This window comes from Passer domesticus, chromosome 1 (genome assembly GCF_036417665.1).
Source record: "Passer domesticus isolate bPasDom1 chromosome 1, bPasDom1.hap1, whole genome shotgun sequence".
Taxonomy (NCBI): Eukaryota; Metazoa; Chordata; class Aves; order Passeriformes; family Passeridae; genus Passer; species Passer domesticus.
The window spans coordinates 80454975-80469207 of record NC_087474.1 but is presented as its reverse complement, the minus strand read 5'-3'; the positions used below and the strand labels follow the sequence as shown (position 1 = coordinate 80469207).

The window sequence follows — 14233 nt, the reverse complement described above, 5'->3', positions numbered from 1 at the left end:
ATGTATTAGGAGACAAAAATGGGACCACACCAACCCCAGAATATCTATTCACTCTTAAAAACACAAACAAATAATAAGATGCAACAGGCAGCTTATTTGTGCATAATTGTAGGTTGATGGTTCAGTGTATACATCCCAAGGTCAATTGACTTTGATCTTTGCAGAGATTCAGTAACTGCTCTGAAATTCAGCAACAGGCATGTAATATTCACAAAAGGGAAAGGAACTTGGTCTGTAGGGTGAACAGAAAACCATTTTACCCACAGAATTGCCAGGTATCCTAACCAGCAATATGACATTAGTGGGAGCTAAGCTGCAATTTACAGCTGTCTTTCATAACCTAAAGCCACTTCACAAATGAGATTAACTATGCTGTTTAAATCAGTGTTACAGAATGAGGTAGAGGAGGGGTGTTATTTAACTCTGGAGAATAGTCACGGCCCGCAATTTCAGTTTTTTGAAATTTAATTACTACAGCTGTAAAAGTACATTTTCAGTACAACCTTGTTACAAATATCCCTGCTAGAAAGCAGCCTCTCTCTGGTGCATTCCATTTCAACACACAAAATAAGTTAGTGGTTAGTCTTAACTTATTAAAACATATGGGATTTCACGTCGATTATTCAGTTTTGGTTCTGATGTTTCAGAAAGTTTCATATCAAGGTGAATTTAGCATGTTGAGAAAGGGGCCCCAAGTTCACTGCCCAGGCCTGACTGTCCCTGTCCTCCTGCCCAGAGCCCAGGTCAGCCACATGGCCCTGCCCCAGAAACACCACAGCAGGGCCAGTCTCCAGCTTCCGACAGCCCTGCCCAGCCATCACCATTCCCAGGAGGTTCCCAGTACCCAGCACCAGGGCTGTCCTGTTGCTGCCCTGCTCCTGTCTGGCAGGGTGGGACAGGCCATGGCTGCCCAGCTGGGGAGATGCTATTCCCTGCACCACAGCAGTTTATAGTCCTACTGCAAAAGCACTTGGAAGATGCTTTTAAATTCTTCCCATATGCTTTGCTAAAGGAATTCCTGAGTGTGTAGAATGGATCCAAATTAATTCTTAAAATCCCGGTAAAATTTTCCTGGAGTATTACTTCAAAATGAAGCAATGCTATCTGTTGATATGATGTGAGGTGAACACAAATGAACACAATATATTCAGTCCATAAATAAATAAAAAATAAAATGCTTGTGTAAAAATACTTTGAGCAGAGATTTCACTTCCCTTTTCTTTGATGTTATGCCAAAGACAGTGCATTGCTACTACCCTTGGAGATTTTGGAGGGCTCTGCCAGAGATACAGTGGAGAACAAGGCTACTTAGATTATGGCTAATTTTAAGGGAAAAAAGAACCAGAAAATAAACAGCTCTCACTTTAAAATAATTATGTAGATGACAACAAGCAGAATGTCCAATCCAGAAAGCTGTTGCTCCAGTTCGGAGTGCATTTTAAACACCTCTTCCTTCAGGAGGAATGCAGCCTTCCCCATGTCCAGGCAAATGTATTTGAATGGTTTGAGCCAGGACATTTGGGAGGAGCAGAAGAAAGATAGAGACTGGAGAGTTTTTATCTGGCTGTAAGTCATTAAAAGCAAACCAGATGGTTCACTTTAGTGTGGTATTAAAGTAAAATGAATAAAAGTATGCCTAGGGCATAGTAAAATCTTTAATTTGTCGTTCATCCTCAGCCTTATCCAGTGATTGATGGACAATGTCAGAAGAGTGTCCAGATTAGATTCTGAGTGATTCAATTTATTATAATATTAATACAGTGCAATTGCTGATGCATTTATTTTTTATTGCATAGACTTAGCTCTTGACCATTTTGCTTACCTTTGGGGTATGGCTCAGTTCAGCCACCAACTGAAATGAACGCCAGTGAGTAACACTAAGATCCAACAGAAGTAAAAATCTGTCCTAAAGTGGAGTACTTAAAAAATTGGCTGCACTAACTTTGTCTTGAGGAATGGTTATATGGTACAGCCCAGATTACATGAGGGCTGTCTCAAACATTTATTCTATCCCATGACTATCTGCCATGGCCCTTTTATTTGACTAACTTTATGCAGAGGATAATGGATACCTTTTTGCAATACAAATGAGTAAAGAGAATGAAGCTATAATATCATGTAGTGGCTAGTGACAGTCCTGCTAAAAGCATCTGCAGTATAATTTATGCACATATTTCATTGCAGGAAACTTTCTTCACAATGAGAAGTCCGGGTAGTGAAAAATAGTTTCAACTTAAAAAGAAAATGGGGTTGTTATTACCATTCATTTCATCCTCATAACCTCAAAATGATGTTAAGTTTTACACACAAAACCCATCAACTGTATTTTTAAGTACATCTCACCTCCAGGCCTTTCTTCAGGACTCAATTTGCACCATTTTTTTGTTGTTTGATGTTATTTGCAGATTTATTTTTTTAACCTGGTAGTAGTAGCAATTTCCCTCTTCATATATGTCACACAAACAAAATATTACTTCCAAGATAAACTGACACTTAAAAAAAATAAAGAAGAATATTGTCTTTGCCTGGGCAGATTTTTTCTACCAAACAAACTGTCAAGGACAGATAAAGTAATCTAAAATAATAAATCTTTTATATATATATTTCTTTTTTTTCCTCACAAGGGAATGTTGCAAATTTCTCATCTGTGGGAGACTTACAGAGATTTGCTTGGCTTTTTTATTTTTTAATATAGATAACCATTTTTTGGTTTTTTGGTTTTTTGGTGTTTTGGTTTTTTTCTAGAAGGGAACAATATCCAAACTATTTTGATAATATAGTTATTGTCCCAGCAATTAAGCAGTTGGTGTGATACAGGTCTATCCCACAAAAACCTTATGGCGAGACCTATCCTCCTGTACTGAAATCAAATAGATTTCAGAGACCCTTTGTGAACCAGGTTGATGAGGCCAGACGTGATGATATGCTGTACAGTCATTGTTGGTTTGAAGAGAAAGTATTCAGCCAGTCTCAGCTCTCTGTAATACACATGTAGGACATGACCTCCCACAGGTCAGACTCTCCCTGTAAATAATGTGCACTCAGCCTGGCTAGCTGAGCTCTTAGTTTGTTCTGTCATGTCTTAGGAAAGTTGTAAAACTTATTGGAAAGGATTTTATCTGAGGGAGATTTTTTTTTAAAAGATAATGATTTAAATGGAGATCTAAAGATTGAACCATGGATGAGGATCACCTCATTCTCACTGTTGATGGCACCGAGATGTACTTTGTCTTGTTATCCAGAGTCACAGTGGGTCTTATGCAAGTGGGTTAATTTTGGAGGAAAAGTGGAAATTTAGTAAACAATTTATAGGAATTAATCATAGAAGTTTCCATTTTCAGTTCTTTAAGTAGTCTGGGCTAGTTAAAGAATATTATGGAAAACTATCCCCAGTTGTTCCAACACCTTTTCTATCTTGACTTTTTTTTGCAATTTCGTTAGTTGAAACCAAGTTTAATTAAAATGATGATAAAAATGAGCTTGGGAGTTTAGCCTTTACCAAGTCTCAAAACAGCACTATTCCATGACTCATACGAATTAATGATAGTCTGTTACTGAGGGCTGTTTTTGTCCCATTCTGATACAAAGTTAAACAGGCTTTCAAACAGAAGTTGAATTTTTGATGTGAAACAATCATAAAAATACACAATATTAAAATTATTTTCATGCCTTTTCTGTTGCAGGTTGCCTTTGAGGAAAGTTCTATTCAAATAACCAATTGAAATTACTTCCTGCAGTAGACTTCTGGTCTGACTTTTTAACAAGCTGGTCTGATAGATGTTTTTTAGAGTCTGAACTTATGTCTGGTAAATAATATAATTCCTCTAGGCCCCCTGGCCAAGGAAATTGGCCAACTGAATGGGACTCAAGAGACCTCAATTCTATTCCAAATTTCTAGACTAGCCTTCTGGGAAACTTTGTTATCCAAAAAACAAAGCAAAGGGTATTGACTGGTTTCATGAAAGGATGTGAAAACTGTTTAGGAAAAATTCTGCACAGAACCTACTTATTGCTATTCTTATTATCAAGAGAAAGGGCTCGTGCAAAATTATACAGAATGCCCATTTTCTCCCTGAGGGAGAAAATTAAGAGTGCTTCAGCATGTGTGCTAATGATTAACCATGCCACAGTTATGGTATTTTGTATTATTGGACAGTCCTGGAACGTGTGGTGACAGAGTTTTGCCCTTAAAGGGAGACTTTTTGCATGGAACATGCTTTTCTATGGATCATTGGCATATGCACACACAGTGGAGCACTGTGCCACCAAGTGGGTTGTCTGTGGATTTCTGATTTGAGGAGAAACTTGGAGGAAGCCCAAAACATTGACCATATGGTCATGCTGTAGGCTGCCCTTCCAGCATGGTAGGGGCATAGCCAGGCACAGCTGGAGTCTATGCCAAGATTCTTTAAATCTACAGATTTTACTGTCCTCTGCATGCTATCCAACAATGCTAAGTGCTTTGCAAAACACTCAACCAGGGTTGTTTTTTTTTTTTTCCCCTAAATCTTACTCGGGAAAAGATAAGCAAAGAAATGGTTGAGAAAATCCAGCTCTCCTGACTCATAAACAGATTTTCTCTATGAAAGAAACAATTTCCAGGAATCTGCTACCTAACGGATTTTTCCCCATTGTCTTCATTACATATGCTCTCACATTGGAAGCCATTTTAATGTTTCATTTTATTTAATTTTTAGTTTTGCTAATGTAACAATAAAATAAGTTGTAGTCAAGTAGCATGGATTTTAAGGCCAGGGGAATAAGTAAGGTTTTTTTAAGGAATACCCAAAAGGATATGATTTAATCAGTTACACCTTTTGAGTCACTCAACAAAATTCCAAGAGATGTGGAAATCACCTGGGGAAATAAAAGATGATGGTTCAGGCAGCACATGTTTTGTGTGCTAATTACCATCATTCTTTTCTTTCCCTTTCCCCCACCATGTTTCAGCTTCATCTATGCTCGTTTGGATAAGGCAATTGATCTCTTCACTTCCAGTGCTGTAATGGTCTGTTACACCTGCCTGGTTCTGGCCTTAGTTTGCCAGATCTGTGAATGCATGTATTTATCTGCTGTTTGTGTATGTGTTTAGTAGTTATTTTATTCTGCATTATATGATATATTGCAAAATGTCCATGGGGCATAAGAGCCAAGCACTCAGAGTTTAAATTTTAGAAGTGGCTTGACCGGCCATTTTTTAATTCTTTGCTTATTGGAATTCCCAAACACACTGGGTTTTCACTGTAGGATATCACTGCCTTGTATATTCCTAGGATTCCACCTAAGTCACAAGAATTTGGATTTGATTGATGTATATTTAGCTTGGGAAAGTGGTCTGCACCTTCAGTTTATGGTTATCCTCAGGCAACTTCTTATAATATTGCTGACCATTTCAATTCTGACATCAAGACACAATTCAATCTATTCACAGCGTCTACTGTAGTATCAACTCATTGCCCAAAAGCAGTGTGCAGCCTTCTGGCTGAGTATTACTGATAGAAAACTATATATCATGATATCGGTTAAAGTATCTAGAATTGTGTCCCAGTTATTTATTTTCCTTTCTTTTTTTTTTTTTAATTCCCATTTCACCACCAGCTGCATTCAGACCAGGATAAAGGAGATGGATCACTTAAATACATCCTTTCTGGAGATGGAGCAGGAGACCTCTTCATTATCAATGAAAACACTGGTGACATCCAGGCCACAAAGAGACTAGACAGGGAAGAAAAGCCTGTATACATACTCCGTGCCCAGGCTATAAACAGAAGGACTGGAAGACCAGTGGAACCAGAGTCTGAGTTCATCATTAAGATCCATGATATCAATGACAATGAGCCAATGTTTACAAAGGACGTTTACAATGCCAGCATTCCCGAAATGTCAGATGTTGGTAGGTGCTAACTAATAACTGGTTTCAGTGTCTGGTGTGGCTTCTTTCCATGGAGTTATTGAAGGGCCCAGACTTTACAGGTATTGAGTAAAGACATCTGCTGTTTGAGTCTGGACTAAAATACCTGAAACATTAAAAAAAAAAATATTTAAAATCCAGGAAAATAGTGGCAACAGTTTGCTGGAATCAGAGGTGTCAGCTGGATGAAACATGCTCCCTCTGTTGTACCACAAAAAAATGCAAGTTAATATCATCTGGTTTAATGTTAATGAAATTCATTTGAGCTCTGTTACATGATACCTAATTACCTAACATTAATACTTGTTAATAATATGGTATTTCATGGTCGTCTGTGTCAATACCATTCCTAGATCTGTTCAACAACCTTATTTAGTTCAGGAAGGTAAGCAAAATGGAAAAGGGGGTACAGAAGGGGTTGTACACATTTCTGTCATCCATTCATTCTGAGATATGCCATTAACTTCCTATGACCTTTGTTGTTTTTTCCATGCAAAAGAAAAGAGCTCCAAAGTCCCTTGAAGTCCACTGAAATTTTTCTATTGATTTAAAATATATTGAGCTGTAAAAATCAATCAAGACAAGAAAAAAAACTTCTTTGAAAATTATTTTAAGATGAGGTCTTTTCCTGAGAAGTTGACGGGTTTTGATTCTTTGATTCTTAGGGAGGTCTTTTTGATTTCTTTGTCAGACAGCAATGGATGGTTGAATTCCAAGAAGCACATTTCTAATTTGAGATAATGTCCAGGGAGAGAAACATTAATTAATCATGATAAAGAGTGAGATTAAAATAAAGCTCAAGCAATATGAAAATAAAGACTTTGGGGCATACGGTCTCCCCTCATTCATGGGACTTGTCACATGGATGAAAACTCATCTGATGAAGGGAGAACCTAATATTCACATTTTAATATGTGAACACTTTATTCACAAATGGTTTTAAATGCCAAGATCTAAGCTGATTTTTTATGTTTCCTAACACCTTGCCTAAGATTCAACACCATTTTTTCCTCTAGAAAACACGTGAAGAACCATATTTGCATTCTTATGTCAAATACTTTACGAGTATGTGTAGATTTGCAAAAGTATATTCTTGACCTACATTCAAGTTCTGAATGCTTACAATATCTGGAGAAGGGTACATTACTGTTTCCTTCAGGACAGAAGGATCCACATACCCAATCAATAACTGTGTTTGAATGAGTTGAGAATAAGACTGATATCATTTTGAGTTTATGTCCTTCATGAGCAGAAAAAATTCTACAAAATAAGAATATTTCTAACATCCTGCCACAAGTCTGACCTGAACATGAATTATTTTCTTCTCTACATCATAAACTGTCTTGGCCGTGAAAAAAAAACTTATTAATTTTTGTTTTCTTTAATTTTTCATTGCAGGTACCTTTGTTGTGCAAGTCACTGCAACTGATGCTGATGATCCTACATATGGGAACAGTGCTAAAGTTGTCTACAGCATTCTCCAGGGACAACCATATTTCTCCGTTGAATCTGAGACAGGTCAGGGGACCTTATCTGTCATTCTGTGACAATGTCTGTAATTCAAAATGACACGCTAAGCTGAGCTAGGATATATTACTAAAAAAACTTTGAAGAGATTACATCTTAGTGCAAAATCTGACAAATTTAATAGAGCGATACATCTATAAACATGACACCTATATTATTTTAATCTTACCAGCAAAGTTTAATAAATACAATTAATACTAGTTGTGAATCAGTTTTCAATCATTTTTAACAAGCAGTGGATACAGAAACTGCAGTGGATGCTTAAATTAAACCAAATAGGTTGGCTTTTAGATGAAAAAGAGAAACAGGTGGGTGTGGAAAAAAGTGCTTAATCCTCATAGATCTTCATAATAGCTAAATTAAGACTGAGGGTTTGTTCAGGTGAGTTTTCTTTCTCCTTCTGCTTCTTCAAAACTTGTTTAAAGTAATTATAATTTCTTGCATCTGCAGCATATCACTTTAATGCTAATTTTATGAAAGAAATCTTAATTAAGAGTAATGATAGAAGTGGTAAAATTGACTGTTGCACTAAAGTAGAAGATCACAAATAGAATCCCAAAGTTCTGAGTTCTGTTTTTGGAAGATGTTTAAATTATGCACAGTGACTGGAATTTTTAATGGTCTGACTAACAGACAGCTTTGGAACCTGTGCATATATATTCTGTCTGACTGAATCTGGTGTACCATTGACTACCTGACTACATAGATAGTCTCTTCCCAAGCTTTTTGACTAAGTTTTCCAAGAAGAAACAAACCATCTCAAGAAACTCCTTGGAGTGGAAAAACATCCACTGTGTTATGTTGCTGGAAGCTAGGGAAATCGGTTCTCCTCAGCATCCTTACAGTAAAGAAATAGGTTATCCCAGACAATTCATCAGGTTCAGGATTGTTTCTTAGATAAATATTAGAGACTCAGGAAGGGAAAAGGAAGGAGAGACTATATGTCTCAAAGTGAAACCTGAGTTGAAAGGGTGCACACAATTCTGAGAAGAGGGAGAGCCAAGATCAAAGGGAGCTTCCCTTCAAGCATAAGGTATTAGATAACAGAGGCCAGGATTTTTTGCACTGATGCACTCTTTCTGACATGGACAGTACAGTATGTACTCCTCTAGAGTTATAATAAGGATAAAGTAGCTGGGAGTTCACCAGTAACAAACTTCTTTCAAGAGGTTGTGTGGGGGACGGGAAGCTAAGTAAACCACAGTCTTGATCTTCCTGCCATGGAAATCAATTGCAGAACTCTTGGAGTGAAACATGTCTCTTTCAAAGCCACTGTGAATTTTGTCATGGATTTCAGTACTTGAATTTCACTCCTTTTGCCTACAAAGGAGTCAGTTCTTACCTTGAGAGACCCAGTGAGAATGCAAACGCTTTGCTTCATGGTAAATCTGAATGATTGAATTTTAGTAGTATTCGGCCTTATAACTAGTATTTGTGCCTTTGAAGAAGGAAGTAACTGGCAAATCATTTCAATCAATATATAAATAGAAGTATATATACTCAGGCATGTTTTAATGCTCATAATTTTCTTAATTAATTTCTTTTCTTCCTTTTAATGTTGCTGCACTCTTTAATGGTGTCTTGTTGAAGTTAGCTTTTCTTTTTATTTACCACATCTGTCAAAATAATGAACAAACCTCCTTTTTCCAGTTCAGTGAGAGATTTTAGCATGGAACTGAAAGAGGGTAAATAGTTACGAAAAATAACATGGCTCACAAATAAGTAGAACATTTTTCTGTGGGTACCACTTATACTGTGTCTGTCACATAGGCAGGAGCCTGAGAAGTGACATGACAAGTCTGTAATTTAATGAACTATCCCATAACAGTAAATATTTGTACTGGGCAAAGTTTACTTACTACACAGAGATTTTTTTGTTCTTTTAATAAGAATTTCCATCAAAGTCACTACCTGTGAACTCCCCAGTCTTTAATTTTCATGTTTACAGGCATCATTAAAACAGCTTTACTGAATATGGATCGTGAAAACAGGGAGCAGTACCAAGTGGTCATCCAGGCTAAAGACATGGGAGGCCAGATGGGAGGACTATCAGGAACCACCACCGTGAACATCACACTGACTGACGTCAACGACAATCCACCTCGCTTCCCCCAGAGTATGGAATATTTATATTCTATGTTCTAACACTAAAATGGGCAAAAATGGTTCTTGTTTTGTTTTTTGTTCACCTTAGATATTGCTTCTTCTATTGTGAATTTACTGAGTATCAAACTTCCTTTAGGAAAGCAAAAGAGAACACATAACTAAGCAATAGCATCATGCCAAGATTAATTGCAATAACTGGGAAATGAATATTTAATATTTTTACTCCAGTTACAATTGACAATCTGAGAGGTGAATTAACGTGCAGAAACAACTTCTATTTTTCCTACTTTTTAAATAACTGATCAACGTAATCTGTATTTCTTGTTCACTACTATTTCTTTCAGACTTCATGATTGATTGCATTTTAAAGTATCTGTTGCAATTTAATATATTGAAGTTTAGAAACAAATTTATTTAAGTATGCAAAAATATACCAAGAACAATTCTATAGAAATGAGTATTTATAACAAGAAAGCATTTGCTACAATGAACTTTCCTATATTCTTTGCATACAGAACCAAAAGCACATACATAAATATACCAGGTGTTTCTACCTATTCACTTCCCCTCTCTCAAATAATTCAGTAGGTATCTTTGTGATGCTTATGGGAATCAATTGCACAAGCTCTCTTAGAAAGTAATTTCTATTAATGACCATTCATTGCCGTAAGGGACTCAAAGTGATTCAGCTTTCATCCTCTTCCCTTTCTCTCTCTCTTTACTTCCTTCTTTCTCTCTCTATTTTTTTTCCTTTTTTTATTTTGTCTAACCACTGCTGTGTGTATGATGTGTGTATCGCAGTGTCAGTGTGTGTCAAAGTCAAGAGCAGCTGTTACAGAAAATAATTGCAGATACTATCAGAAAAATCAGTGAGCTTTGGCAGTTAAGTCACTGGGAAAGTTATTGGAAGCAACTTGTCATTTAGGTTCAAAGTCTGTTCTTAGCTGTGGGCAAAGAGTTTCCATTTAAATTAGAGCAACTTAGGAAGAAATATAACACTCTGCACCCAATGAGTTAATTATACATCTTTGGACATAAGTGTCTTCAATGTAAAAAGCAAAGATACAGCTTCATAATGTCAACACTCCAAAAGCAGAGGGGTTTTTTTCTGACAAAAATTCGATGTAGTACATTTTTAATAGGTATTTGAGCTGGATTCAGTTTTAGTGTTACTAAGATGCACTAGCTTCTGACAATTCTTAATTGGGAAATGAATATTTCGCCCTTTGGCCTCAAGACATTTTTCATACACACTTCTGATACAGCCATCAGAGACCATGAGAGTATCCAGAAAGGGACAGCTGTTGCTAAAGTTACATCTTTATAGCAAAGCAAAATGCCCATTCTCTGTACGAGAAAACAGGTAGGAAAAAAACAGGTAGAAAAATAAGTAACTTTTACCCACATGAAAGTACGGCAGAAGCTGAAGACTTTTGGCCCAGGAAGACCAAGTGACTTCCTAACTCACCTGCTCACACACCTTGAGACTGACTAACCAGATTTCCCTCTCTGTCTGCTGCAGGCACATACCAGTTCAGAGCTCCTGAGTCGACACCGCTCGACTCCCCAGTTGGCAGGATAAAAGCTAATGATGCTGATGTGGATGAAAATGCAGAGATTGAATACAGCATCACTGAGGGGGATGGATATGACATGTTTGGAATTACCACGGACAAGGACACGCAGGAAGGAATTATAACTGTGAAAAAGGTACACATCTTAACACAATCCCAGCCTCTGAAACACCAGTCAGACCTTTGTCTAGCACATATTTGTTTTTCCTTTTAGCGCAACATGTATGTTTTGTTAATTTGAATTCTATCTTTTGGGAATCTCTACGTATGTAAAGTTTGTTTTATGCAAGCAATTGGTATCCTTTCTCTTATACCTTCTTTACTAAACCAATGCACAAACTTTGGAGGACCTGAGAGAGTAAATTTCCTAAAGAGTGGGATGCAACTGAGAAAAAATTCTGCAGCCTGAATATACTCACAGAAACACTCAAGGAAGCTTCACCGTCCAACTGTGATTTTCTCCATATGATGCTTACAGGTTTTGCTCGCTTAGTAGAAGATACTCTGTTAAGACCACAGAAATAATTAGCATCACATTGCCTGTTTTTCCTTATAAGAGGGTGTTGATTCTGCAGCTGTAATATATTAAAGTACATAGACAAATTTATTTTGACTCACATTTTGTAAAAATGTAATATATCTATCAGCATGCTTTTGCTTTAGAAAAAAAAAGTCAGTGCCTTGCGAGATCACAGTGGACATCATCTACTAGGTTGCACATTGGTTGTCAGAAAAGGTTTGAGAAATATTGTTTACAGTGGGTTATCAGGCAAACTTGATAAGGTTACAGATATCATCCTTCATCAATTCAAGTTCAGTCATCACTAGATAGACATTGTGTAGATTTTCCAAATATGCACTTGCTTGTTGATATCAGTGCGACACCTGTCATTACTTGTTTCTTAGGAGATGCCTTCCAGGGTCTGATTATGATATCAGTCTAACTCTGTTTGTATTTCTGTCTGTTGCTGACAGAAGCTGTGAATTTTCTACAATGTAATGGAAAAATGGGGTGACTACTCTGTCCCCACATTTCTCCAGTTAGTAACAAAGAGTCTCTAAATGCTGTTTCTTTGTAGTTTTAAGGGTGTGTGCTAGAGTCTTAGCCTATAATAAAATCATGTTTGGCTTTGTGAGTAGTCTTGGAGATCCAGACACTAGGTGCCACTGTGTTTCATTTCCGTGATGGAATGCCAGTATCTAAACAAGCAACACCTAGAAAATCTTCCTTCCTTTAGTATGTGATGCCTGAGGAGAGGAAATAGATAATAAATCATCCAAATGCCAAAAATTACAGAATAACTGTCATGAAGAGTTAAAGCTGTATGAGAAAACTGCTTGGTGTTTAGAGTTCCAGGTATAGGATTCCTTGAAAAAAGGTGGTTTTCTTTCTAATGTATTATCTGGGCATATAGGCTTTTCTCCTTTCTGCTGGCATTTTAATTCCAGTTCAGGCTCCTGTTATCTAGCACAGGACTCTCCATGACTTCCCACCATTCATCCTGCTCATCTGGCTGAGAACCTGAGAACCCCAGCAATCTCCACAGACTTCCTAAACTTTTTTTTTTTTTTCCTTCCCAGGCACTGGATTTTGAAAGCAAAAACTTGTATATTCTCAAAGTGGAAGCTGCCAACACTCATGTGGACCCTCGTTTCCTGTACTTGGGGCCATTCAAGGACTCAGCTACAGTCAGAATTCAGGTGGAGGATGTAGATGAACCCCCCATGTTCAGCAGACCAGCATACATAATGGAAGTGAAAGAAGATGTTCCATTAAACAGTGTAATAGGAACAGTAACTGCTCAGGATCCAGATGCTGCCAAGAATCCTGTCAAGTAAGCATATACTACTTCAGCTTGCCTGTAAATTTTTTACAGCCTTGATTTTGTTTTTATCATGTCAGCACACACAAAAAAATCCTCACTTGTAACAATGTGAATTGTAGGGCATGCTTGAATATGGAGTATTGTACATGGTAAATGATCTCTCACACTTGAACATATTTAGGTATGTGTGAATGTGTTTGCATGGCCTTTGCATCTTGAATTATATCCTAATTCTCTTTAGGAACTAATGTATGTGGTTATTTTTACTGTGAAAAAATTGTCTGCAAAAAGGCCACTGAGAAAATCTTAGTGTTTTCCTTCCACCTTTAACATTTTCCAGTGCAGCGCAGTGCATCCTCTTGGTTATATGACAGAGGGGTGATTCAGCAGCCTTTTCTTCTTCTGTCTTTTGTCTAGACCTGCTTAACAGAGGCCACATTCATCTTTTTTAAATCACAAAAGAAATGCCTCAAAATCAGCTCATGTGCACACCCAGGCTCTGATCTCACCTGTATCAGTGCAAGGCTTGTAAGACAAGAGTCAGTCTCATGAGCTTCATAAATTAAACTTGCCATGAATCGATAAAATGTTCTTAGAGGAAGTGGAGGAAATGTTAAGGTTGGAGTAGCTATACCTAACTCTTCTTTTTTCTGTGAATTGTGTATTGTTTCAGTGAATACTGGAGTACTTAACTCATACTGGATAGAGTATTAAAGAACTTTTAAATATTTGTGTTCTTTAATTAAAGTTCATTTCTACTGACAAGGTAGCAAAAGGAGGAATTGAAAAGTGCAGCAATATTAAATCCAGGTCAATTTTCAGCAGGTTTCTGAGTTGGGCACTTTGGAAATTCAATAGTAGCCTTTGATCAAAATAGAACAGTGCAAGTTTAATAAAAATCTAGCCCATCAATACTTTACACTTGTGCAAACAATTATCTTTCATCAAGATTTCTTACAGTAATGACTAAGTTTTAAGCTCTTAGCTCATCTTGTGAGAGCAGTAAATATTTTAATGTTAATTTCCTAGATGAACAAGCTAAATCTAAAATGTTTCTGGCAGAAACTATCTTCAGTTTGCATAGCATGCCTTCTACATGATTCTTCTTCAAGACTAAGCCTTCTAACTTTAATTAACGTTTTCTTAAATTTCTATCATGACATGCAGCAATTCTCTGGCATTCTGGGCTGGCAGAGCATAGTGGCTTAAAGAGCAGCATAATGTTTTGCTGACTTTGGTGAAGCCCCAGGACAGAATGAACATCTTCTGTAGCACTTTTTCATGGGCAC

At 37.1% G+C, this 14233-nt stretch overlaps 1 protein-coding gene across 5 annotated transcripts in view; it reads left to right on the top strand.

The window, feature by feature from the left end:
- Positions 1 to 14233, top strand: part of LOC135304663 (cadherin-6) — a 103034-nt gene that overhangs the window by 67965 nt on the left and 20836 nt on the right. For all 5 annotated transcript variants that reach the window (XM_064427357.1, XM_064427321.1, XM_064427339.1 and 2 more), the window contains 5 exons: positions 5599 to 5893; positions 7310 to 7429; positions 9387 to 9554; positions 11067 to 11254; positions 12700 to 12953. In XM_064427357.1, coding sequence (XP_064283427.1) covers positions 5842 to 5893; positions 7310 to 7429; positions 9387 to 9554; positions 11067 to 11254; positions 12700 to 12953 — 782 coding nt within the window. In that variant the 5' untranslated portion in view covers positions 5599 to 5841. The remainder of the gene's footprint in view (positions 1 to 5598; positions 5894 to 7309; positions 7430 to 9386; positions 9555 to 11066; positions 11255 to 12699; positions 12954 to 14233) is intronic.